This window comes from Garra rufa, chromosome 12 (assembly GCF_049309525.1).
Source record: "Garra rufa chromosome 12, GarRuf1.0, whole genome shotgun sequence".
Lineage (NCBI taxonomy): Eukaryota > Metazoa > Chordata > Actinopteri > Cypriniformes > Cyprinidae > Garra > Garra rufa.
The window spans coordinates 9458660-9483493 of record NC_133372.1 but is presented as its reverse complement, the minus strand read 5'-3'; the positions used below and the strand labels follow the sequence as shown (position 1 = coordinate 9483493).

General features: G+C 35.3%; 1 protein-coding gene across 2 annotated transcripts; it reads right to left on the bottom strand.

The window, feature by feature from the left end:
- Positions 1 to 293: 293 nt before the first annotated feature.
- On the bottom strand, positions 294 to 24826 carry usp40 (ubiquitin specific peptidase 40). 2 transcript variants are annotated; one of them, XM_073851504.1, is made up of 31 exons: positions 24108 to 24824; positions 22756 to 22823; positions 22544 to 22657; positions 22034 to 22198; positions 21249 to 21395; positions 20503 to 20646; positions 20077 to 20205; positions 19842 to 19970; positions 19462 to 19569; positions 18217 to 18532; positions 18044 to 18125; positions 17790 to 17961; positions 16942 to 17026; positions 15726 to 15796; positions 14929 to 15290; positions 12783 to 12936; positions 10985 to 11045; positions 10639 to 10692; positions 10466 to 10554; positions 10271 to 10357; positions 10156 to 10192; positions 10001 to 10065; positions 9819 to 9893; positions 9636 to 9744; positions 9442 to 9521; positions 6535 to 6653; positions 6291 to 6356; positions 5961 to 6171; positions 5780 to 5875; positions 3014 to 3108; positions 294 to 2121 (listed from the first exon to the last, which is right to left on the bottom strand). In XM_073851504.1, the coding sequence occupies exons 1-31, from the start codon at positions 24295 to 24297 to the stop codon at positions 2007 to 2009; spliced, it is 3795 nt and encodes a 1264-aa protein (XP_073707605.1). In that variant the 5' UTR covers positions 24298 to 24824; the 3' UTR covers positions 294 to 2006. The 2 variants fall into 2 exon arrangements, with proteins under 2 accessions (XP_073707605.1, XP_073707604.1); XM_073851503.1 differs by having other exon boundaries at positions 9442 to 9744; positions 24108 to 24826.
- Positions 24827 to 24834: the final 8 nt, after the last annotated feature.

The window sequence follows — 24834 nt, the reverse complement described above, 5'->3', positions numbered from 1 at the left end:
TAGTCTTTAAAGCATTAAAAACACTAAATTAAAAGTTAAAATCACTCAATTAAAAATGAAAATAAATAATAGAAAATAGACTTCATTTTAACTGATAAGAAGAATACACATCAACTCATTTGAGCTAGTAATTACGGCTATATTTGCAATCTTACGGTTACTGCTCTCATAAAAATATGCTCTCTAATGTTGCCCAAGGGCACAGTATAGCTAGCGTCATGTTGTAATGCTTAGTCATCTCATCAAGTCACTGCACCTGCTAAACAGTGAATAAAGCCACCACACTAAAGAGATTATATAGATGATCTGTATACTTGTTTATTGAAAAGAAACAATGAATGCAAAATAAAGAGAAAGAAAAATAATCATGGATGTACTTAATTTGGCAGTTATATGCTTGTTGAACGTCGTTCTATGACTACAGTACTACTAAACATTAGAAACAAGGCAAACCATATTTAACTAATCATGCAATTCATTCATAAATTAAATGGTTTCTTACAATAGTCTTTTGCTTTTGTGTTCAGAACCATTTTAGTTCAAAACAGCAAGAAAACAAATATGGATATCAATCCCTGATTTGCATGTCTCTGATCCAGGAGAGTATTTTCTTTTTGCTTGTTTGTGCAATTACATCAATGAAACTGCTGTATTATAGCCTTGTTGAATTCTCATTTAAAAGGCTATAGAGGATTAAAGGTTTTTTGGTTATAGAACAGCATTTCTTTCTCTCTCTTTGCATTATTTCAGCACACACAGCAGCTTTCCTGCAGTTGGAGAGGAGGAGGCAGAGGTGGTTGGTCAAACAGGTTTAAAGACTTAAACTATTACCACACACTTATCAGCATAAAACCATTCGTACATTTTATAACCTCAAATGGAACAGATACTGAAACACAAGAATTTATGACATGAGGTCACACCATAAAAACTCACTGAACCAACAACCATGTTCTGAGAAATCAATTCATTGTGGTTGTAAAGGTGGCAGAGAACTACTAATGAAGAAAAGTTGTTTTTTTAAATCATGTTTGACCTAACTGATGTGAAAAGATAAAAAAAATACTCAAAAATGAAAATTCTGTCATCATTTACTCACCTTCATGTTGAACATACAAAGTTAAAAAAGGTGAAGACATTTTTGAAGGTGCATCACGTTCAGTCACCAAAAAAAATAAAAAATACATTGTGCAGTCAGTGACAAGATGATGTACCTGGACAGGGGAGTTGCTAGACCTAAAGCTCTACTGGGGCACAGGCCCCCATTACTCGTTAATTCAGTTGTTACATGTAGTTTAATGTCTTTATTTTGGGATTATCAACATAAATTATAACTCAAATTTTAGATTTTACTGGGGCACTGCATATTTTTACTGGGGTACGTGCCCCAGTAAAAAGGGTCTAGCATCGCCCCTGTACCTGGAAAGACAGGAATATTGTGTACAGTCCGGGATCATATGCGGGTGAGTTTACAATTACAGAATTTTATTTTTGAATGAATTAAAGTATTACAAACTATAAAGAACTGCACATAATTAAAGATATCTTTGTAAAACATCTTCCATACAGTATTGTGTTGATTTTGTTGAAGACACCAGTTATAACATTTCATACCGTAACCATCAAACCCCTTCTTGTGAAAAAAAATAAGGTAGGAAAATCCACTGGCATAGGCTGAAACTGATCTCTTAGTCTTGTAGGGTACAAACATTTGCTCCAGGAATGAATTGCATATAAAGGGCAAAGAAAGTGTGCAAGCTTGACGAAATCTCAGTGATTAAAGATGATATTTCCACTTAAAAGTACGTTTTGGATCAGCATCCCTGTGGCCAAACAATCATATTTTTCACAGGGTGGGTTTCCTGGGCAGATCTTTCACACTGTCTTCAGTTTGGCTTCCTTGCAGTGACTCAGTGGGGCAGAATCTGTCATGGCACCTTGGCGGCCTTAGCAAAGGTTGTGAAGACCAACAGGCAGTTTTTTAAGATGGCTGTTCACAGGGTGGGTTACCTGAACACTCCCACATTGATCGATAAGGCCACCTCTGGTTTCCGGTTTTTAGTTGGGCCCGACTTCTTGGACCCAAAGTCTTGTGAACATTCTCCAGTGGCAGGACGCTCCCTAGTGGACAACATAATAGTTTAAAAAGTTTTGATTTGTTTTTAAAATGAATATGATAACCAAGGCTGTGTTTATTTGATCAAAATACAGTAAAAACAGTAACAGTTTTCTATTTTAAAATGTATTTTATTCCTGTGATGGCAAAGCTGAACTTTCAGCATCATTACTCCAGTCTGCAGTGTCACATAATCCTTTATAAAACATTCTAATGTGTATTATTTAACAACAAATACCATTATTGATGTTGAAAACAGTCGTGCTGCATAAGTTTTTTGTGGAAACCGTGATATATCTTTCTTTTTCAGGCTTTTTGATGAATAGAAAGTTCAAAAGAACAGCATTTATCTGAAATGTATATCTGAAATTTATGTATACCATATGTCATGGCATTTTTAATACTACAAATTTAATTAAATGAAATTAGCAAAGGCCTATATGTGACCCTGGAGCACAAAACCAGTCATAAGGGTCAATTTATTTTCTAAAAGCTGAATAAGCTTTCCATTTATGTACGGTTTGTTAGAATAGGACAATATTTAGCCGAGATACAACTATTTGAAAATCTTAAATCTGAGAGTGAAAAAAAAAAATCTAAATACTGAGAAAATCGCCTTTGAAATTGTCCAAATGAAGTTCATAGGAATGCAAATCACTAATAAAAAAATTACATATTGATATATTTACTGTAGGAAATTTACAAAATATCTTAATGGAACATGATCTTTACTTAATATCCTAATGATTTTTAGCATAAAAGAAAAATCGATAAGTTTGACCCATACGATGTATTTTTGGCTATTGCTACAAATAAGCTTAAGACTGGTTTCGTGGTCCAGGGTCGCATATCCTGTAATCTTGGAGAGTGACAATAAAAGCAAAACAAAAGATGCACCTTGTGTTGTGATTCGTTGCCTCCTCCCTGAGTCTCTGCAGACCAATCTCATCTTCCAGAGTAGCGAATTCTTTATTATTGTCTATTAGCAGATTCTACACACATGCAAATACAAACAAAACAAAAAAGTGACAGAGAGAGGCATTGCTGAAGACCCCAAAATATTACATAACATTTGCCTAAAATGTATTTAAAAAAGACAAGCTTGTGACTAGCATATCAGACATTTTCTATCAAAGTGATAATCTCAATCCCAACTATAGTGTGTATAACTGCAACTATAATTTGAAAATGTTTTCACTGAGCTTAGTGACGGTTAGACTCCTTAAATCAAATAAAAGCTCAATAAAGCTACAAAATAATAATAATAATAAAAAGACATTGCAACCTTAAAGGGATAGTTCACCCAAAAAAGTTAAATGCTGTCATTAATTACTCAACTTCATTTTGTTCCAAACCCGTAAAACCTTTGTTTATTTTCAGAACACAAATTAAGATATTTTTAATAAAATCCAAAAGCTTTCTGAGCATGCATAGTCAGCAATGCCACTGAAACGTTCAAGACCCAGATGTAAAATTGAAAAAAAAGGCCAAATTGTAATTGTTTTCTTTGCACACAAAAAGTATTCTCACAGCTTTATATAATTTAGTTTGAACCACTGATGTCACATGGACTATTTTAACCTTACTACCTTTCTAGGCCTTGAACGTGTCAGTTGCGTTGCTTTCTATGCAGGAAAATACAGAAACCTCTCGGATTTGATCAAAAATATCAAAATTTGTGTTCTGAAGATGAACAAAGGTCTTACAGGTTTGGAATGACTTCAGGGTGAGTAATTAATGACAAAATTTTTATTGTTAGGATCAGTGTTGGGGGTAACGCATTACAAGTAATGCAAGTTACGTAATAATATTACTTTTTCCAAATAACTAGTAAAGTAGCGCATTTCTTTTTAATTGACAAGAAAGAGTTACTTTTTCAAATAAGTAGTGACAGTTACTTCCCCCCCCCCCATTTTTTGATTACAAACTGTCCTGTCCCCATGTTGAGAGCAATTGTAAGATGTTACTTTAGTTCTAGAATAAATGTGAACATGCATTAATTCATCCCACTCACTAAAAAAACGGATACAGTATTTCTCAAAATGAATAAAAACAGTGAAATTCAACACAAACCTGCAATAATTAAATATGTTAAATAAGATAAATATCCTTTATGTATTTAATCCTATTTTATTAACCAATGTGTTTGCTGCCGACCTTCGATGATCCAATTCATCCATACTAATAAGCAAAAATTACTCAAGATAATCTAACATTTGTTTTCCTTTTTTTTTTTTATTGCTGAGAGTTGACATTTTTCTTCTGCGGTCTACTGTACAGACGTGAATTTACTTTTCTCTAAGCCTGAGGCTTTTAGTGTAAAAAGGCTTTTACATTTGCCAAAAATGTAAAAAAAATATTGAAAACAAGCAAGCAAGCCCTGCCCAGATGTAAAAAGTAACGCAACGTATTACTTTCCATAAAAAGTAACTAAGTAACGTAATTAGCTACTTTTTTAGGGAGCAACTCAATATTGTAATGCATTACTTTTAAAAGTAAATTTCCCCCAACACTGGTTAGAATGAACTATGCCTTTCAGTAGCTTCAAAATAATTATTTTCTACTAGTAACTAAAAGTAACTCAGTAAATTTCAATAGGCTTTATGCCGAACGTCACATGACCAACCCCGGAAAACAGGTCTCATTGCTTCCGCTTGTCGGAGAACGTGTTATGGCGCTTTTCCACTACACAGTACCAGCTCGACTCGGCTCGCCTCGGCTCGACTCGACTCGGCTCGACTCGGCTCTGTTTGGTTTTCCACTGTGTAAAAGTTGTACCTGTACCTCCACAATAGTACCTGGTTGTCATAGCGACGCTGCAAGAAACTGCCGTGATGTAATCTTCTACGCGACACACACCCGCTGTCTGCACCTCCTCGTTTGACCACGGCGTATTCTTCCGAGTTGCCATAATATGTAATGGATTGGATATGTCACGCAATCTCTGGCCAAACTTTTTAAAAATGGCGGGGTTATTCTGGATACTATTGCTGGTGCGTGCAATGATGACGCAGTGAATAGTGACGATTCTCTCTGACCAATCAGCAGTCTGCTGTGTTTTCACGTCACATTTTAGTATCGCCTTAGCTCGCCTCAGCTCGCTTGGAACCTCGCCGGAGGTGGTACGAAAAAAAGTACCTGGAAGCCGGTACAGGTACAACTTTTACACAGTGGAAAACCAAACAGAGCCGAGTCGAGTCGAGCCGAGGCGAGCTGAGGCGAGCTGGTACTGTGTAGTGGAAAAGCGCCATTAATAGCCGTAATAAATAATGGCGATATCGACGGACTTTTAAGGTAATCAGTTAAACAAGCCAGCTGTTTATTGTGGACGTTTCATTCGATATTTATATATAAATGTTAGTGAAAAGAATAAAAATTTAAAACTTTTATATATCAATCCACATATGTGATGGACATTGGTTATGATCATTTTTAGTGTCTACTTTGAATGAATCTTGAGTAAATCATGTTCATATTTAAAGAGGGATATGCAAAACGCGTGAACCGGAAGCAACGAGACCTGTTTAGCAGAAAACGGAAGCCTGTTGGGCATGAAGCCTATTTGATTGGCCAGAGATTGGAATTAGTTCAAACTTTAGCCATAGTTTCTACAGTTGTTTCCCCAACATTACTTAAAATAAACAAATTTATGATTGAGTTTACCTTGACACCTATAATATCTCCATCTTTCAGGTAAAATGGAGCTGCCTGGAGACTCTCAGCTTTCCTCTTCTTCTTCTTTTTTGAGACCTGTTGAGTCTGGGATTATTCAGAAGTGATTATTAAAGTGTTCTCAACTCTTGTTAAAAAACTGACAATTCCCACTTTTCCTCTCTTATCTCACCCAGTTGGAAATGGGCATCCAGGTGTGTTTGTCAGGCAGGTGTTTAGCCAGGAGCAGGTTGTCAGGAGTGAGACCGTACTGGGAGGCCAGAGCAGCGTAGAGGCCCTTAGGGGTGCCGTCCCGCCCTGCGTCCCACAAAAACTCCTCAGAAGGATAATACGCCTTCTCTCCTGGCACCCCCATTTGAACCCTCAGCAGCAAATCCTTCAGGCTGTACAGATGCAGAGAAAAGAATGATCTGTGTTTTTCAAACTGTAAAACACGGTTTCCTTCTTCCAGGGATTTGATCAATCGCCTCATTATCTGAATTGCTGTCAAAAAAAATCTCACCCCAGGTCCTCCTCTTTCAACAGCCTCTGAACACAAATCTCCGCTCCATTCCCCAGCTTCAGCTTCCTACAGGAAAAGAAAGACTTCAATCCTATATACTGTAAAATAAAAAGTTTCACACGCTTTTTTTTTTTTTTTTACTAACACTGTTCAGTGTTTCCATTACAGCACCATTCGGTGGAAAACGGCTAAGAGAGACGTCACACAAAAAAGAAGAGCATGAAAGAAATCCAAAGCTATCAACCTGAGTGTCTGCTGGTTTCCTCTGAGTATCCTGGCCAGTTTCTTGCCCTCCAGCAGCCATACACGCAGGAATGCAGGACTGGGCACACACACATCCTGCAGCGCCGGCAGTGTCATGATCTACAAGAGCACAAATATGGCTTTTCTCAAGGGATTGTGTGATACAGCAGTGCTCATTTTACTTGCACTGTTACACAGTAAGCCAAAACCATTCACTACTTTTTAAAAGTTTGGTTTTCTGAGGGGTTTTGAAAGAGGTTTCTTATGCTCCAAAGCTGAATTTTCAGCATCATTTTTAACGTCTTTGGTCACATGATCCTTTTGAAATCATTATAATATGCTGATTTAGTGATTTATTTTTGTAGTCAATGTTAAAAACAGTTGTGCTGAATAGAAAATGGGTAACACTTTACAATAAGGTTCAATTAGTTAACATTAGTTAAAAACATTAGTTAACATGAATTAATAATGAACTGCACTTATACAGAATTTATTAATCTTTCTTAATGTTAATTTTAACATTTACTAATACATTATTAAAATCTTCTTAACATTAGTTAATGCAGTGTGAACTAACATGAACAAACAATGAAAAACTGTATTTTCGTTAACTAAACGTTAATGAAGATTAGTAAATACAGTAACAAATGTATTGCTCATGGTTAGTTCATGTTAGTTAGTACATTAATTAATGTTTAATTAATGAACCTTATTGTAAAGTGTTACCAGAAAATGAAATAAAATTCAAAAGAACAGCATTTTTACATAGAAATCTTTGCTAAATAAAAATCTAGTCTAGTCTAAATTTGAGCTACAGGCAAAAGTAGTAGAAAATGTCAATTATGATTGAATTTGAGTTCATTAAGTCCTCTTCTAGTGATCCCAATGCTCCAAATAGAAATTAAACATCTAAAATGATCAACATCATTACTCCAGTGTGCACTGTAACATGTTCCTTTAGAAATCATTCTCGACAAATACCATTATTGATGTTGAAAACCGTTGTGCTGCCTAATATCTTTGTGGAAACCGTGATATATCTTTTTTTTTTTAGGCTTCTTGATGAATAGAGAGTTCAAAAGAAGAGCGCTTATCTGAAATGTATGTATACTTCCAAATGTCATAGCATTTTTAATACTACAAATTTAATTAAATGAAATCAGCAAAGACTGACAACCCTATATGTGACCCTGGACCACAAAACCAGTCATAAGGGTCCATTTATTTTCTGAAAGCTGAATAAGCTTTCCATTGATGGATGGTTTGTAAGGATAGGACAATATTTGGCCGAGATACAACCATTTGAAAATCTGAAATCTGAGGGTGCAACAAAACCTAAATATTGAGAAAATCACCTTTAAAGTTGTCCAAATGAAGTTCTTAGCAATGCATATTACTAATAAATTACATTTTGATACATATACAGTAGGAAATTTACAATATACAAATATAATTGTACGTTTTCTGAGAGGAGTACCTTCCTCTCTGCACACTTCTGAACAACTGCTGCTACTTCTCACCACAGGTCTTTTGTTGCAAAGTGCAGCATTCCAGCTTTGTAAATATTCATATTGAATTCTCACTGAAATAAGTCCAAACCATTGAAATGTGATTTTCAAACCCATGCTGATGAGAACAAAACAATCACACTGATTTCAGAGAGTGTGCAATCTCCCTACAAAGTAGATTATTGCGAAATATGTCTTGGCGAGATTCACACAAACATAATCTTATATGTTTTACATGATCGTTTAGTTAACGGTTTGGGGAAAAAATCTGATGTGTAACATTACATTAGATCCATGCATTACAGTAGATCTTAATATAGATCTGTCTCATAATCAAACTTTAAAAGAAAAGACGAAATCACTCACTGCTCTTGATTAAACTACTGTTTATTTGCATCTTTGTTCTTATTTTTCATAACAAAGATAAAATAAAAAATAGCTATATTGTGATTAATAATATATTAATTGTTATTAAGAAAAGAATTGGAGGAAAATATGTAATTTTTTGCTTGGTGATTTTGCTTTAAACTCTGCTGACTCTGTTGCCTCCAAACGGCTGTAGCTCAGTCATTTTTTGTCTGGTTCCAAGTCATGTATTATTTTGAAGGTATTATAATGGAGAAAATAAAAGTAACTCATATTTTAAATTTTGCTCATTCCGAATCATTTTGCCAGCATGGGTCACAAATTTTCCATTCCATTCCATAAAATAAAAAACTTTTGAATTGTAATGTACTGCACTACTTTCTTCACTAGCTTCTCTACCTTTTTTTATAGATTAATCATTAAATGAGTGAAGGGTGAAAAGTGTACTCATAAAAGGTAAAGTGTGTAGACTTAACATTAAAATTCTCTTATTCCAGTTTAATATTCAGAACTGTTAATATGCTATTTGTAGGCTGCGTTTCTAAGTGTATAGTAAATGAGCTAAACAGTCTTACACAGCTGCGTTCCCGAACAGCAGGCACCCCCCTTTGAAAGCAACGATTGCATTTACTGTTTTGTCTGCTCGCTCGGAGGCGCAAGTAATTTATTATATATGAAAATTATTACATTCAGTGGCTTCTCCTACTTTATTAGCAATATATAGTGCCAGTTAATCAGGAAATTATGATTTTTTTCTCTTTGACTTGTTGGATGGAAACGGAGCTTATTCGCAAATGTTTTATACAATATTTTGTTAAATTTGCAACTTTGGATGGAAACGCGGCTATTGAAGCAGAGTTATGTCACGTTATGTCACAGGTATTTTGCATATATATTCTCATTGTAAAGGCTGTTAGGATTCTGTAAGAAACAGTTCTGCAATTCTGTATGGTGCTGCTAGTAAAATTACACACTTCACCTTTAAGTTATCATTATCAGTCGCCATCATTAATGCTGTGAGCAGATATGCCAACCTGAGTTTTGAGGTCATCAAGTGAAGCCTCCTCTGATATCTCCACATGACCAATGAATGTCATCTCTGATGCAGACCACTCTGAAACACCAGGATACACACATAAGCACAAACCAGAGATATTCCCCAAGCAGCCATGATCTGACAGAAACATGAACCTCGCTTGGTTTCTAGAAAATTTGCTAAAAGTCAAACCTGTGGTAAACCCCTCAATGCTCGGAGACTCTGCCGTGTGGTTCAGCTCTGGAATGCTGGATCTGTCAATCATGTCTATGTACATCTTCACAGACAGCTTGAGGTAACCCTGAAATTGAGATAAGATGAGTTGATTTCCTTTTTTAATCTTACATAAGAAATCATTCTAAACTTAAAACACACCTTTGGAGGCAGTCGGCCCTCCACCAGCACCAGTGTATCTCCATAAATGACTTTTGCCTCTTTTAAAGATGCATTCTGGGAGACAAGAGTAAACAGGAGTCAAATATTTTAAATCACTGCAAACTGAGAAAGAAATAAGTGAATTAGTATTCATTTTTAGAGACTATTATATAAGCTCCTACCTCATCCATAAGCGGCTCTCCAATCTCCTCACACCAGTCCACTCTCCTTAAGTGCCACAAGTCACCTAGATAAAGAAACATTTGTTTTAGTAATAAATCTATGAAACCAAGACAAAAAAAATGCCATTAAATAACAAACATTTAAATGATTTTACCGTCAAGTTTCACCATCTGCAACATTTCTTTAAGGCACTGTAATAAGAAGAACCGGCATGTTTAAACACCAGCAATTTTTCAGAGCTAAAATTTCAAATAAAATCCAGAGTTCACCTCTTTGACAGTTAGAGACTCCTCTACAATAATCTCCAGCTCCTGTCCAACTGAGGGCGCTATACCAATGCTGAAGTACAAGAACAACTGCATGGAGAAAAGATTTTTTTTTTCAGTACAGAATGGAAATTAAGTGAAGAGCTGTGATATGCAGTCTGCATTACATTCACACATGCGCAGATTGTATAAACGCACTTGTGTTGCTGTTGGCACTGGTCCAGGACACAGGTAGAGTGAAGTCATCAACCTGATCCCTGCATCCCGAACACTCAAATGCTCATGCACTGGAACACACAGAAACGTTTAGCATGTAAACCTTTAGAGGGATCACATTAGCAGTGGTGCTGATGACAGTTTTGAAAAGGTACCTGGAGGTAAAAGTTTTCCAGTTCGATCCATTTGCCTCAGACAGCACTCAACACCTAAAAAGAATTTTAAAAATAATAATAAAGACACTGATCTGAACACAAAGGGAGACAAAAGCTCTTCCCTGACACACATACACTTATTTCTGCCTCTCTATTTTAAAATAACACTATATTGAAGAGCATCGCTGATACACGGTAAAAAATAAAAATAAAAAGAAGCCTTAAGAAGTTGAAACAGAATAACATAAGAAAAGGCTTTGAGAAGTATTATTGAGCATTTTTCTTGTTATTGAGCATTATTGGGTATAACTAGATATTCATGGGTATTAATATTAAATATTATTACCACTGAGCTCATCCTGTAGGTGAAGTTCCTCAAAAGCTTTTTCCTTCACCTCTGCCAGCAGCTGCAAGAGTCACACACAGCAAATCAACAATCAAAATTGTCAAATTTAAGTATTAAAAAACAGAAACAAAGCTGAAATAAAATATAAACATTAGATGATAAACTTAAAATAAGACAAGACATGAAATAAAATGTTTAGTTTAAAATAAGAAAAGTTTAAGTACTAAAATTGAATTACTAAAACTAAAACTGAATTAAAATAAATTAAAGCTGAATATAAGCGTAAAAACAAAAAACTAATAAAAATGACAACGCGCAAATTACTAAAACTTCAAATTGAAACTATAAAAATCTATTTCAAAACATTATTAAATACTATAATAGTATATAAATAACACAAAAATAACTGTGAATGTCTGTGTGTCCATTAGGGCTAGGTAAAAAAAAAAAAAAAAAGAAAAGATTTCTCAAATTTAATCGATTCTCATTTTACATTGTAGTGCACCTCCGTCTAATAAATCATAATAGGCTTTGTGCTTTGTTACTTTTGATATGAAAAAGTCTAAGATTTCAAATTCTGACCATTTTATTACAGTATTCAAACAATAAATGCCATTTTGGCACTGTTTAATGTGGATTAATAGATCACTGTAGCTGCTCAGTTCAAGAGAAGAGGCAGCGCAAAGTGCATGTGAATTGATCATCTCTGCTTTGATACCAGTTACAGAACGAAAATAAATATGAATGAACATCCCGAAAGTATGATAAAAGAAAGTTTAATTTAGTTTAACATTTAATTATTTTGGATATATATCAGGTACAGTACATGCCAAATTTTCTTTCTCCCAGTGAATGCTGTAAAATATACACGAGTGTCTAAAACGCAGTATAAAGTTTTTATACTATTAAAGTTACAATTACATAATTATGTTTCTACTCCAATTCGTTTTTTTTTTTTTTTTAATATAAACATTTAAATGGTGGCTGTCTTAAAAACTTGACGGATTAATTCATACATATATTGAAGAACAGCAAAAATTATAATGAATATGTTATGTGGTGCACATATTTAGCTAAATGCTCCTCTCTAGAGATCATTTTTCTAGCTGACTGACAAGTTTATGGTCACCAAAAATTTTCTTTTTGAGGTAAATGTGACATTATGTGACTTGTTTACAAGCTATTGACGCCTTTGTGATTACATTAGCCAGGATACAGCAGCGCAAAGTGCACGTGAATTGATCATCTCTGCTTTGATACCAGTTACAGAATGAAAATAAATATGAATGAACATCCCGAAAGTATGATAAAAGAAAGAGTACAACATACCAAAATCCGTATCCTGTCTAATGTAATCACAAAAGCGTCAATAGCTTGTAAACAAGTCACATGATGTCGCATTTACCTCAGAAAAAACATATTCGGTGACAATAAACTTGTTAGTCAGCTAGAAAAATGAACTCTAGAGAGGAGCATTTAGCTAAATATGTGCACCATATAACATATTCATTATAATTTTTACCACCATTTAAATGTTTATATTTCAAAAAAACAAATTGGAGTACAAATATAATTATGTCATTGTCTCTTTATTAGTATAAAAACTTAATACTGCGTTTTAGACTTGTGTATACTTTACAGCATTCGCTGAGAGAAAGAAAATTTTGCATGTACTGTACCTGATATATATCCAAAATAATCACATCGAAAATTAAATCACAAGCTTGTGAATCAGAATCGAATCCAGAAATTTGAGCCAAAACCCAGCCCTAGTGTACATGCATGTTTTCATTCCTACCATGTTCCCTGAAGCTGAGACTTTACTCCTTTTCTTCCCTTGCTCCTCCTCCTCTTCCTCCTTCATTCCACTCTGCGGGCAAAACTCCACCTGCAGCCAACGACAGTCTGAGGGCGTTGTCACAGTAACTATGTCACCGCTGAGGCTGAAGATACTGTGGAAAATCATAGTCTCTATTATATTAGTGTTTACAGTATATATTTACTTCTCCAGTATCAGTGTCGTGAAATGTTACTTTTAAAAACATCACATTATTGCATTGATATCTCATCACAATATCAAGATAAACATTGTATTTACATTAATGAAAGTTATGACAATGTGATTATGTCTTAAGCAGTTTTTAAACAACAAAGGATTAGCAATTGATGACAGAATTATCATTTTTGGGTAAACTAACCCTTTAAATTAGGGCTGCTCGATTATGGCAAAAAATATAATTACGATTATTTTGGTCAATATTGTAATCACGATTATTTAACATGATTATGACTGGATCCAAAACTTTATTTCAGTGATTAATAAAAAAAAAAGCAATACAACAGAAAAAACATTTTTGGGAAAAAAATTACTCATTACTTTTATGTTAAGTATAAAGTAGTCTAAAAGCCTGCTACAGAAATTTCATGTAATTATTTGAATGTAAAATAAAACCACGTCTTCACTGTAATATGTAAACATGCTTTGTTTCTTATTAAAACTGCAAAAGTCCTTTAAGAGCAGTGAGTGATTTTTCTCTTTGTATTTTTACGTTTTATTAATTTTAAGCAGAGACGGCAGAAGGAATATTATTGTTTGCCGCTTTAAGAGCCACACGGATCCAATATACTGTTGCACACATATTTTCATTCTCAACTGTTTATGATCATTTAAGACATAACTGACAAGGATTTACATGAATAATCACCAAGCGCCTCATTTTGAAATACATTTTCGTGTATTTCGTTTAGGTATTTGTCCGTGTTCTGCTCCGTCTCTGAGCGCATACACAGAACAGCACAAGTTTTCTTTCTCGCTTTTGAAACAGTGTTGTTTTTGACAACCATCTTAGATTTAGTCTTAGTCTTTTGGACTAAAATGCTTATTAGTTTTAGTCAAATTTTAGTCACTTCTAAATGTGATCGTTTTAGTCCAATCTTAGTCGACGAAAAGTCAAAAAGGTTTTAGTCTAGTTTTAGTCAAAAAAAGGGGAAAAACTCTTTTAAGAAATTAATGTAGGTCAGTAAGTATTTTGCTGTTTGGTAGAGTCACTTATAAGTTGTGAAAATAGCAGATCTATAGTTCAACACAATGTGAGCTTCCGGATCGACTATTTTCACCAATAATTACAATAATGAAGGAATGGTTTTAGACATAAAAGACATATATTTGAAATACACCCATAGGTCCTCTCACCGTTTGCGACCACCCATCATGGTTAATCGTCTGTCTGTCTGAGTGACAACAATGTGACGTGTTGAGCGTAACCAAACAAGGATAGAATGCTAAAACGGCTTGCCATACTAGTATGGCAAAGAGTATTTAATGCTAAAACGGCTTTCCATACTAGTATGGCAAAGAGTATTTAATGCTAAAACGGCTTGCCATAGCGGCAGATACTTTTTCGGTTTTAATTGGCATGCACAATAAGCAGAAATGTCATGCATTTTAAACGTCTGACGGACCACCCACTAACATTTTCGTCTATTCTCGTCGCGTCAACGAAAACTCACACACGTCTTGTCATGTTTTAGTCATCAACGAGCATTTTTATCTCGTCATCGTCTCATTATCGTCATGAAAAAAAGTGGCGTCAACGAAATGATTTCGTCATCGTCATCGTTGACGAAACACTGTTTTGAAAACACAACATCAAAGAAACATTAATAAATCATGCACGTCCCGTTTTATAAAAGTCACGTTACATGATTTTGCTGATTTGCATGTGAAATTAGGCTTTTATGGAGGAGCGAAAGCGCACCACTGGAAAGGGTCGGAAGGGGGCGCAATAATCATTTCATCTCGATTACTGTATTTTCATTTCCGCTTAAAGCCGAAATCTAAACTAAATTTCGAAATTGCACAGCCCTACTTTAAGCTGTTAAAAGAGTGATTAATATGAATTTTTTCGGTGTTAAAAAAAAATGTCATCAAGGCCTTCCTTTACCTGCTGTCTAGTTCCTCTAGGTGTAGCAGCAGTAGGGCATCCCCGTCCTTCAGAGAGAGCTCTCTTAGGGTCCTCTGCATGTCCTGAGGAGGGAAAACCCTCCAACCGCTCGCTCCGCCCCCATTGGCCCCTGGACGGCTTTGCTCCTGGCACAGAAAGGCCTCTTGGGGCCCTAGAGCCTCGAGCACTGTACCTAGAGTAGCCCCACCAGCAAAGCCCTTCATAGAGCGTACCAGACCGGATCCATCAGCATCTCCAACCTCTGACACATCCCCACATCCCAGCTCCTCTATAGAGGGACGTAACACTGTCAACAAAACAGGCTCCCATTCGACACCAGTTTTCACCGCCACACCACTGACCTGAAAAGAAAGAGAGAGAAAAAAAAGGAAACATCAGTTTGGCTTTAATGATTTTAAGTTGCAATCTACATATATCTTTTTTCCACCAAGAAGGTGCCAGTGCCTGATCTGGCTCATTACATTAGTTTGCCTAGAAGAAATAGTGGTTCTGGGCCAGAAAAATTTACTCTACTGTAGTGCTCTGCAAAAAGGTGTTAAATTAAATGCCAAAATTTTGAAGCATCATGTTTGTTTAGAGAGTTTTTGGCCAAATTATGTAGTATCACAGTCAGTTACATCTGTATCCAAATGTGGAAATATTGACCAATTATAAGAGAGGTTCACAGATCTCTCAAATGAGCACAAGTAGAACACTGACTCCAATACTTTGGTATAAAAGGCATATTATCAATTTCATAATAAATCCACATGACCGCTGATGAAGTAGGTGCCCACCTCTCTTCCATTCCACACAAAGAGATCAGAGCCATTAGAAACACCTGCACTATACAGGGATATCTGGTCATCTGAAACAACACAAGAGACATAAATGATCATCCACAATCACTAATCATGTACACTACTGCTTAAAAGTTTGTTTTTTAAAGGTTTAAGTGTTTTCTATTTGAATATATTTTAACATAATTTATTCCTGTGATTGCAGAGCTGAATTTTCATCAGCCATTACAGCAGTCGCCAGTGTCACATGGTCCTTCAGAAAACATTATAATATGTGACCCTGGACCACAAAACCAGTCTTAAGTAGATCGGATATATTTGTAGCAATAGCCCAAAATACACTGTATGGGTCAAAATTATAGATTTTGTTTATGCCAAAAATTATTAGGATATTAAGTAAAGATCATGTTCCATAAAGATATTTTGTAAATTTCCTACCGCAAATATATCAAAACTTAATTTATGATTAGTCATATGCTTTGCCAAGAACATCATCTTAACAAATTTAAAGGCGATTTTCTAAGTATTTAGATTTTTTTTTTTTTTTTGCACCCTCAGATTCCAGATTTTCAAATAGTTGCATCTCAGGCCAAATATTGTCCTATCCCAACAAACCAATTATTTATCAATTATTTTTCAGCTTTCAGATGATGTATAAATCTCAATTTCAAAAAATGTTCAACTTCACATTTGCTGATTTGCTGATTTCTTATTATTATCAATGTATATAAGAGTTCATATGCAAAAGCCTCTAAGTGCCGTTTGAAATTTTCTTTCAAAATTAGCATTTTATAGATGCATTTTATCAGGCTCCTATGTGTAGGTTTAGTAATTTCACTTTAATTTAAATGAATAGGTTCTCTTTGTTGCCAGCAAAGTGAAATAACTGAACATAAACATAGGAGCCTCAGTAAAATGCTCATTTTAGAAGAAATTTTCAGATGGTACTCAGAGGCTTTTAAATCTAAACCCTTCATATAATCAAAGTTAGTTGTGTTCCTTCATATTTTTGTGATTCATTTTTCCAGATTTTTTGTTAAATAGAAAATTCAAAGGAACAGCATTTGTTTGAAATAAAAATCTTTTATGTGATATCGTCTCATTTGATCAATTTAATGTCAATTTGGGGTCAATAAATATCTTACTGACCCCCAAAAATTTGAGTCAAGAGTGCCCCAAAGGGCTTAAAGTGCAAAAGTATAAATGTGTTCACCTGTCAGTGTATCATACAAATGTAACCCAGCTGGCACATTCTTAGCCAATGTCAGTGCCATGTCTCCTTCCCAAAGATCTTGCATCTATGAAACCAAGGTCAAAGGTCAGAGAAAACTCAATATATTCTGTCAGACCTAATCTAATGGGACATTCATTTGCATATAAATAGTATTCTCTTCACTTATGTAGCTAAAAAATTACCATCAACTATAGCTGAACATGAATTACATTAAAGGATTAGTTCACTTTCAGAACTAAAAATTTACAGATAATGTACTCACCCCCTTGTCGTCCAAGATGTTCATGTCTTTCTTTCTTCAGTCGTAAAGAAATTATGTTTTTTGAGGAAAACATTTCAGGATTTCTCTCCATATAATGGACTTCTATGGTGCCCCCGAGTTTGAACTTCCAAAATACAGTTTAAATGCAGCTTCAAAGGGCTCTTAATGATCCCAGCCGAGGAAGAAGGGTCTTATCTAGCGAAGCGATCGATTATTTTCTAAATACATTTACAATTTATATACTTTTTAATCTCTACACAGCGTACACACAGAGCTACACAAGATGAGCATTTGAGGTTAAAAAGTATCCAAATTTTTTTTATTTTTTTTTTAATAACCGATCATTTTGCTAGATAAGACCCTTCTTTCATCACCTGTGATCGTTTAGAGCCATTTGAAGCTGCATTTTGGAAGTTCAAACTCGGGGGCACCATAGAAGCCCATTATATGGAGAGAAATCCTCTTCTGAAAGTGACTTACTCCTTTAAGTTGCACCTTTACTTAAAAACGACAATGTGAGAGCACAGCTAAGGAAGCGGGTGTAGAAACTGATTAGTGAGGTCACCTGGTAGATAGCCAATCGCAGGTCTCCCACAGTCTTTCTGCGGTCAAATGTGACTGTGATAATGGAGTCTTCGTCTGGAGATACAGGGTGCAGGGCTCCATTTTGGTAGTGGTAATGAGGGGCCAAATGCAGCCGCACTTCAACGCTGTTGCTGCTGGCATCAAACTCAGCTCTGCAAGAGACAGATGGCTTGAACACTGCATAAAATACCCAATGCTGAGTGTGTCAGTGTTTATGAGTGAATATGTAGCCACCTTCTCTGTTGAAGTCTTGCATTTTCCTCTTGTACCATTTCCACCAGGTGAGGAGGCACTTTGTATGCAAGGTTTCCTATGGCTGTTTAGAAAAGGTACACAAAAATAGCCATTGGTATAATCACGTTTTCATATTTAAATGGATTTGCACCACTTATGCACACACAGCATACCCTCTGGAGGTCTTTTCATAGTTGTCTTCCTGTAAAAGAGCATGTAGGCACTCTCTTTTCCCTGAAACTGCTTCTCTATGTCCTTCACCGTAATGGCCGTCACAGTGGAGTCATTCAGGTCAAACCACTGACATCCGTCAGTGCCCTCAGAGTCTCCTGTTGTTTCTGGCTCCATGTTCTCTGGGCTGTTATTGGCTGATGTTGAACTGACTGGTTCTGTTGGACTGGGATCCGTCGTTGCAGGAACAGCAGCTTTTAGAGCTACACGGGTTCCATTGGAGATCAGCATAAACACTTCAGGGTGGTTCTGAAGAAACTGAACAATGACAAAATGGTCATACAATTCTTAATGCAGTTATGTTATTCTAGCATTGAACTACAGAAGTAATATTTAGGTAATATTTGAATTTTTTTCAAATATTTGAAAGAAGTCTTTTATGTTCACTAAGGCTGCATTTGTTTGATTAAAAATGCTGTAAAGGCAGTAATGTTGTGAAATATCATAAAAAACATTTAACAGTTTCCTATGTTAATACATTTTAAAAAGTAACTTTTTCTGTGGTGACAAAGCTGAATTTACTGCCCTCTTCAGTGCCACACACTGCAAAAATGCTTTTCTTTTTTTTTTTTAGATTTTTTGTCTTGTTTCCAGCCAAAATATCTAAAAATTCTTAAATCAAGATGTATTTTCTACACAAGTAAAAAATATTTTCTTGTTTTCAGAAAAAGAAAAAAAAATTAAGTGAGTTTTTGTATAGAACAAGCAAACTAATCTGCCAATGGGGTAAGCAAAAAAATATAATTTCAAACAAAAATTGGCAGATTATTTTGCTAAAACGCACTTAATTTTGACTTGTTTTTTCTGAAAACAAGAAAATAATATTTTTACTTGCCTAGAAAATTCTTCTTGATTTAGGAATTTTTAGATATTTTGGCTGGAAAAAAAAACAAAAAATCTAAGCAAGAAAAGCATTTTTTGCAGTGCATGATCCTTCAGAAATTATTCTAATATTCTGATTTGCTGCTCAAGAACTATTTCATATTATATTACTGTTATGTTTATTGTGGAAACTGATTTTTTTTCAGGATTTGATTAATAGACAGTTCAAAAGAACATTTGTTTGGAAAATAAATATTACTGTCACTTTTAATCAATGTAATACATACTTGCTGTTTTTTTTTTTTGTATTATTGTATTTGTGTCACTAGAGTGTGAAGTACAGTATATAACTTAAAAAACCCAACCTTGCTGATGGTGCCGTACTGTTTTTTATATTTTTTGCTCCATGGCGTGCCGGTTTTATTCATCAGCTTTTGGCCCAACTGGTCTACAAGCACACATTTTGACTCCTCCTAACAAAAACAAGTGAAAATCTGCATGTGACATTTTATGACCACAAAATTTCAGAAATATTGATTACAGTTGTCCTGTAAAACAGAATAGATCTAAAATTCTGCTTTACTGTGTTGTGAAGTGAATAAAATGACATTTTCTTGATTCAAATGAGGGAATTAGATCATTCTATACATTAAATAACAGCTACAAATCCAAAAGTGCTAATAATATTTCAAACATCTTCCTGCGGTCTTGCATAGCTGTAGAGCCTTATGGTGTAATAGTGTACCTGGGCCAGAATGTCAGTAAGAACAGAGAGTGGATCCTCCGTGTCAACAGCATTCTCACTCTCTTTTTTTCTTTCCCCGACTTTGTCCTCTCGTCTCTGTGTTTTCGTCTTGACTTTCACCTCTTCCTCCTAAGAAAAAAAAAAATCAAACATACTGATTACTTGTTACTTTTGAATTGGACCTGGTTATTATCGAACCATACATAGAGACTGCAATAAAGGACAAAAGACTGACCGGTGCCTCCCAGTGGCCAAGCTGATCAATGTCCTTGATGTAGACATGATAATGACCTCCATAACAGCCTCCTTTATGGATGATGACAGAGAAAAGCTCGTACGAATACTCTGTGTCTGGCCAATTGTTCTGTCAGAAACAAAACACTTGTTTATCCTCTGCTTTGAAACGTCGCTGTGGTCATTATAGCTCTCCATCTAGAGCTGTGCCTCTAGTTTACAAGTTATTAAAATTTAGTGTCTGCTTGATGCATCTGGAATAACAGGAATATCGAAATGTTGCTAACAGGATGTTAACAGTGCATTCTACAATACATTACCAGATCTCATGCACTGTTTAGTGCAGAATTTTCATTAATAACACAGACTTATCTTACTTGGATGGAGAGTTTGGGAAATGTAATTGTGTGTGATTCGACTCTGGTACCTGCTCACAAAATGGTCTGAGGTTAAATGTAAGAGGAAAAACATAGTTCCCAGTCTCTTTGTAGCGCTCACACTTGGCAAAGTCAAAGTTGAACCTCAATAAAGAAATGGTCAGGAATGGTGGAAGTTTTCTCAGTTTAGCAGACTGCAACAAAAGACAAAATTAAGCAGGTTTATAATCAACTCAACTGACTGAATGTGAATTTAGAATAATGGCTTAGTGCCATTCACATGTAAACAGGGATCATATTACATGAGGAATCAAATGTCCCTGATCTGTAACTCTATCTATACAATCTTGAAAAAATTGCACCATGGTTTTCAGAAAAATATTAAGCACAACTGATTACAACTGTGAAAAAAAAAGTTTCTTGAATGCCAAATCAGCATATTAGAATGATTTTTGAAGGCTCATGTGACACTGAAGACTGAAGTAATGATTCTGAAAATTCAGTTTTGCTATCACATAAATAAATCACATTTTAAAATACATTACAATAGAAAATAGTTATTTTAAACCGTAACAATAATTTCACAATATTACTTTTGATTTAATGCATTTTTAATCGATTCAATGCAGCCCTGGTGAGCATAAAAGAACACTCAAAAACATGAAACAAGAAAAAAATCTTAGAGAACTTGAACAGTAGTATACCTCAGGTAAATAATGACAAAAATAATGACATGCCCCCTTCAAATAAATATGTAACTGCTGATTTGGAGTTTGAGTTCTGAGACGTAACTGACCTTAGCGGCCCTAACCAGCTGGTTACATCTGCTGCAGCGGTACAGATTATTACCCTCAAACATCTCCTCCTCCACAAACATGTTCCATAGCGCCTCCTCCAGTCCACTCACACCACGCACTGACACAGTCAGGTCCAGAAAGTCCTCCTGAGAGAAGACAAAAATAGTAAAAGAACAGCATTTATTTAAAATTTAAATCTGCTGTAACCTTATAAATCTTTTTGATCTAATGAGCGTGTCTTTGCAAAATAAAATTACTAATTTCTTTTTTTTTAAATTACAGACCCAAAACTTTTAAATAGTGTATCATAAAAGTGACCCTGGACCACAAAACCAGTCTTAAGTAGCACAGGTAATATTTGTAGAAATAGCCAAAAATACATTGCATGGGTCAAAATTATACATTTTTCTTTTATGCCAAAAATCATTAGGATATTAAGATCATGTACCATGAAGATATTTTGTACATTTCCTAGCGTAAGAATATTAAAACTTAATTTTTGATTAGTAATATGCATTGCTTAGAACTTAATTTAGACAACTTTTTTCAATATTTAGATTTTTTTGCACCCTCAGATTATACATTTTCAAATTGCTGTATCTCGACCAAATATTGTCCAATCCTAACAAACCTAAAAACTGACCCTTATGCCTGGTTTTGTGGTCCAGTTTCACAAATAATAAATAAGCGCTGTTTTTGTGCTGATTATATTTAAAGTCGTCACAAACTGGACAGCTGAAAGCAAAAATAGGTAGAGACAAAAGGGCACATTCTCCTTCCCGACCTGTCTCTCACTAATATTGCCGCACTCCTTGCAGGTGATCTGGTTGACAAGCGTCCCGTGGTACAGCCGGTGTATGAGACTGCTGCCTGAAGTGCCTACTAAAGAGCTCTCCAGAGCACTGAACAGGATCCGGTTCAGCTCCTGCACATCTTGCTGTCCCATTTCCTAAAGACAAAATCACAACATAAGATGAAAGATTTTAACAAGCTGCCTGATCATTTCAGTTTAACTTTAACCAGACTCTTTATGTGGAAATGGTTTGTTTTGAAGCCACTGTTTGGTCCGCAAGTACACATTTTGACTCAAACCAAAGTAAAGCATGCATTCCTATTTCACATATGTAGGAGGAAAAGGGGATAATTCGGATACATCATAGATGCTATTACACAAAGTGACCCATGCGACCCTAGGAAACCATTTAACCCGAGATTACAAAAAAACTGTCTTTGCAATTTTCATTGTTAGAGCCTGCTAAATAGACAGAAAGTAAAGACAACAAAGTCTTTGTACCTCATTGTTCGTCCAGCCAAAACTGTCAGTCAGGTCTGTCGTAGAGGCTGTTTGTTCATCCACCAGCAACAGATGAGTAAACAGTCTCTGAAGCTCCAGAGGTATCACACGGACCTGAGATCACATAGAACCGGAAACATCTATTCATCTGGTCCTTATAAAAACTTAGAAAGCCATCTATTCATCTCTCCCTTACATACACTCATACACACCTTTGCCTCTGGTTTGTCTTTGTCAGCAAGACATCCTAATTCATCCGGTCCAAGATGGAATAGCTCCTCTGCAAAAGATTACAGTATATTATGTCATAACACAATAAAAAAAATTGTGTTCTCATGTTGTTCCAACCCTGTATGGCTTTGTTTTTACAGTTTTTAAGTGCACATCTTGGCCACTTCATCAATATAAAGTAAATCAAGACTTGGACTGTCAACCTTTAATCTTACAGAAGAGTAGTTAGAAAAGAAAAAGTGATCATTATGACTCTTCAAGTCATCTGAATTCTGAATTTATCAACATCTTTGTAGGACAAACCAGCCAGAATTGTTCTTTAGTGGAAATTTTAGCAGCAAACAGTAAGTTGAAATCTTACCAATTAACAAATAAATCTGATTCCTGAGCACATATTTTGTTTAGTTAACTGGATCAAACAAATTATTGAACATGCACATCGAGCCCAAACATAATCACCTCTTTTAAAACAACTGCAAATGTTATCATGAAAGTGTAATCTACAAACCATTAAATCATTTAATATAACATGCATGTACAACTTGTGTTCTTCCAACAATTTTTAGGCTGTTTTGTGTTTTTAAGATTACTTAAATGTTACCAATTTTTCCAGTACACACACCTGTGTTTTTAATTAAAACTGAGCTTAAATTATAAAACCTACCCGAGGACTCTTAAAAAAAAAATATGTGACCGTAGACCACAAAATCAGTTAGAAGTAGCACAGGTATATTTAAAACAATAGCCAACAACACATTGTATGGGTCAAAATGATCAATTTGTTATGCCAAAAATATTAGGTAAAAATTGTGTTCCATGAAGATATTTTGTAAATTTCCTACCATAAATATATATATATATATATAAAAAAAAAATTGATAAGTAATTTGCATTACTAAGAAATTCAAATTTTATTTTTGCACCCTCAAATTCCAAATTATTGTTCCAAATATTGTCCTCTTCTAACAAACCACACATAAATGGAAAGCTTATTTATTCAGCTTTCCGATGATGTACAAATCTCAATTTAAACATATTGAAGCATATTGACTGGTTTTGTGATCCATGGTCCATATTAGACACTGGTTCATGGGTTCACCAAATAAATGAACCTTCGATGTCAATAAGGAAGCATCGTGTGATGGAGTCACGTGAATAATTGATTCGAAGCAAATATTGATGGAAGTTCTTCGCTTCATCAACTAATTATATAGATTAGAGAGGCCCGAATCCTTCTCAGAAGTAAATAATAATGACATAATGTTAATTTTTATGGCAACAATTTTCTTTAAATAGTAATGAAATAACAAATGTCTTTTACAACCCATCTTACCCCTAAACTCTGGTGTGAACAGCAGAGTCTGGATCAGGGAGTTAAGGTAACAGGTGCCACCCTGATTCTTGATCCCGCAGAGTTTGATTTTCCCTCTGGGTGGAGGAGGCTCACACTCTCTCCCCTTCACACCTGTGCCAGGTGTAGAGGAAAAGCCATCCCCGTCCTCCTCAAAAAGATCTCCAAACATGACCGCAGCTGCCTTGTAAACCTTAGTCTTGGTAAACCTCCTGTTCTTTAGTGAACCGAGTTTCGTTTACTGTGAAAGGAAAGTGTTTCTCCTCTTGCTATCTCATCTTGGTCTTCCCCAGCTCCCGATTAACAATCAATGGACTTACTCTGGAATATGATGACTTCACAGGACTAAACATCGCTTTAAAAAGCCAAAAGAAGAAATGAATGCTCTTTTTGCCCCGTTTAAGTGTCGTGACGTTCCTCTGGATGAATCACAGGTGTCGTGAGTAAATCTCAGTCCTTAAAACGCAACGTGGAAATCTGAGAGGTGACTGCACTGCTTCCATATTTCACCATTGAGATTTAAAAGAACTATTATTTTTTCGTTGACAGCCGCTGTATTACTTTCGTTTTATTAAACCGCTAACGAGTTCCGTTAAGAATCTTTCCAAACTCGACTGTTTCATTCGAATAGACCAGTTTGTTAGTCGTAATAAAGGAAGAATTGAAATCTGAGTAGAAAACCATTAATGTTTTTAGGACGCAGCCATAT